Genomic DNA, 915 nt, shown 5'->3' with positions numbered 1-915 from the left:
TCTAAGGAAGGATGATTTGTTTTGCAGAAAGCTGGTTCCAGTGAAACAGAAATTGAAGTCACAAGTTATGTGGAAGAGCCTGGATTTGACATCCTGAAAGATTCTGTGGTTTGACTGTCAGTGCGACATTCTCAAATGAACTCAACACACGCCTCAGTGATAAGAACAGGGACTGCTGTTGCTTGGCGAAGAGGGGTTCAGAATTTACTGAACATCACTTCAGCGGCAAGGCAATGCACCCAGACATACCAGTCTCGTAACTCTTAAAAGTATGGGTATTTCATCAGAATCTCCTGTTTTTCTCCCCACATTGTACAGGGTCGCACCTCCTCACCTGCCAGTCTTTGCTATTTGCATGACTCACCTCAAACTTTGTTTGCACAAGAGACAATTTTTAAGGCTAACATCAACTGTGTTTACTTCTGGCAGTGCTGGCTTGGCTGTTTAAGTTGCCAATAGTAAGACTCAGCTAAAATCTCAGAAAGCAAGCATTTTGCATCAGCTTGGAGTGAATCATAAACTTGGATTCAAGGCTGTCTTTCCTGTAGTGAGTGGAAGCCACAGATTCATGGTGCTTTTTCCCCTCTGAGTTCTACAATAGTTTTCTTTCAAGTAGTGTGTATACATGAGAGATAAAGAGAGATATAGATTATCTCAAGCGCCATAGGCCTGATCCAGAGGGCATCATCTGAGGCAAAACTAATTTAAAAACATAAAGAGCTAAGACATCACACCATATTAAAAAAGAGGACAGGATTTCGTTCAAGATTTTAACTTTGAAGGCAGCCTTGATATTCTGGAAACGTACTGAGAAAGGCATTGAGCATCATTCAGTTGTGAAGGGGTCACTGGATCAAGAACAAACTTTCTGAGAAGATGTGAGAAGATGTTGCTGCCAGAGACTTCAGGGCACCT

General features: G+C 42.0%; 1 protein-coding gene across 1 annotated transcript in view; it reads left to right on the top strand.

Annotated features, from left to right (window-relative positions):
* Positions 1-114, top strand: part of IL5RA (interleukin 5 receptor, alpha) — a 32,515-nt gene extending 32,401 nt beyond the window's left edge. Inside the window, exon 10 of the mRNA XM_008583388.1 lies at positions 28-114. Within this exon, the coding sequence (XP_008581610.1) occupies positions 28-114 (87 nt within the window). The remainder of the gene's footprint in view (positions 1-27) is intronic.
* The last annotated feature ends 801 nt before the right edge of the window (positions 115-915 follow it).

This window comes from Galeopterus variegatus, unplaced genomic scaffold, assembly GCF_000696425.1.
Source record: "Galeopterus variegatus unplaced genomic scaffold, G_variegatus-3.0.2 Scaffold2899, whole genome shotgun sequence".
Classification (NCBI taxonomy): domain Eukaryota; kingdom Metazoa; phylum Chordata; class Mammalia; order Dermoptera; family Cynocephalidae; genus Galeopterus; species Galeopterus variegatus.
Note: the sequence above shows the minus strand (reverse complement) of the source record. Positions and strands in the feature narration are given on the sequence as shown.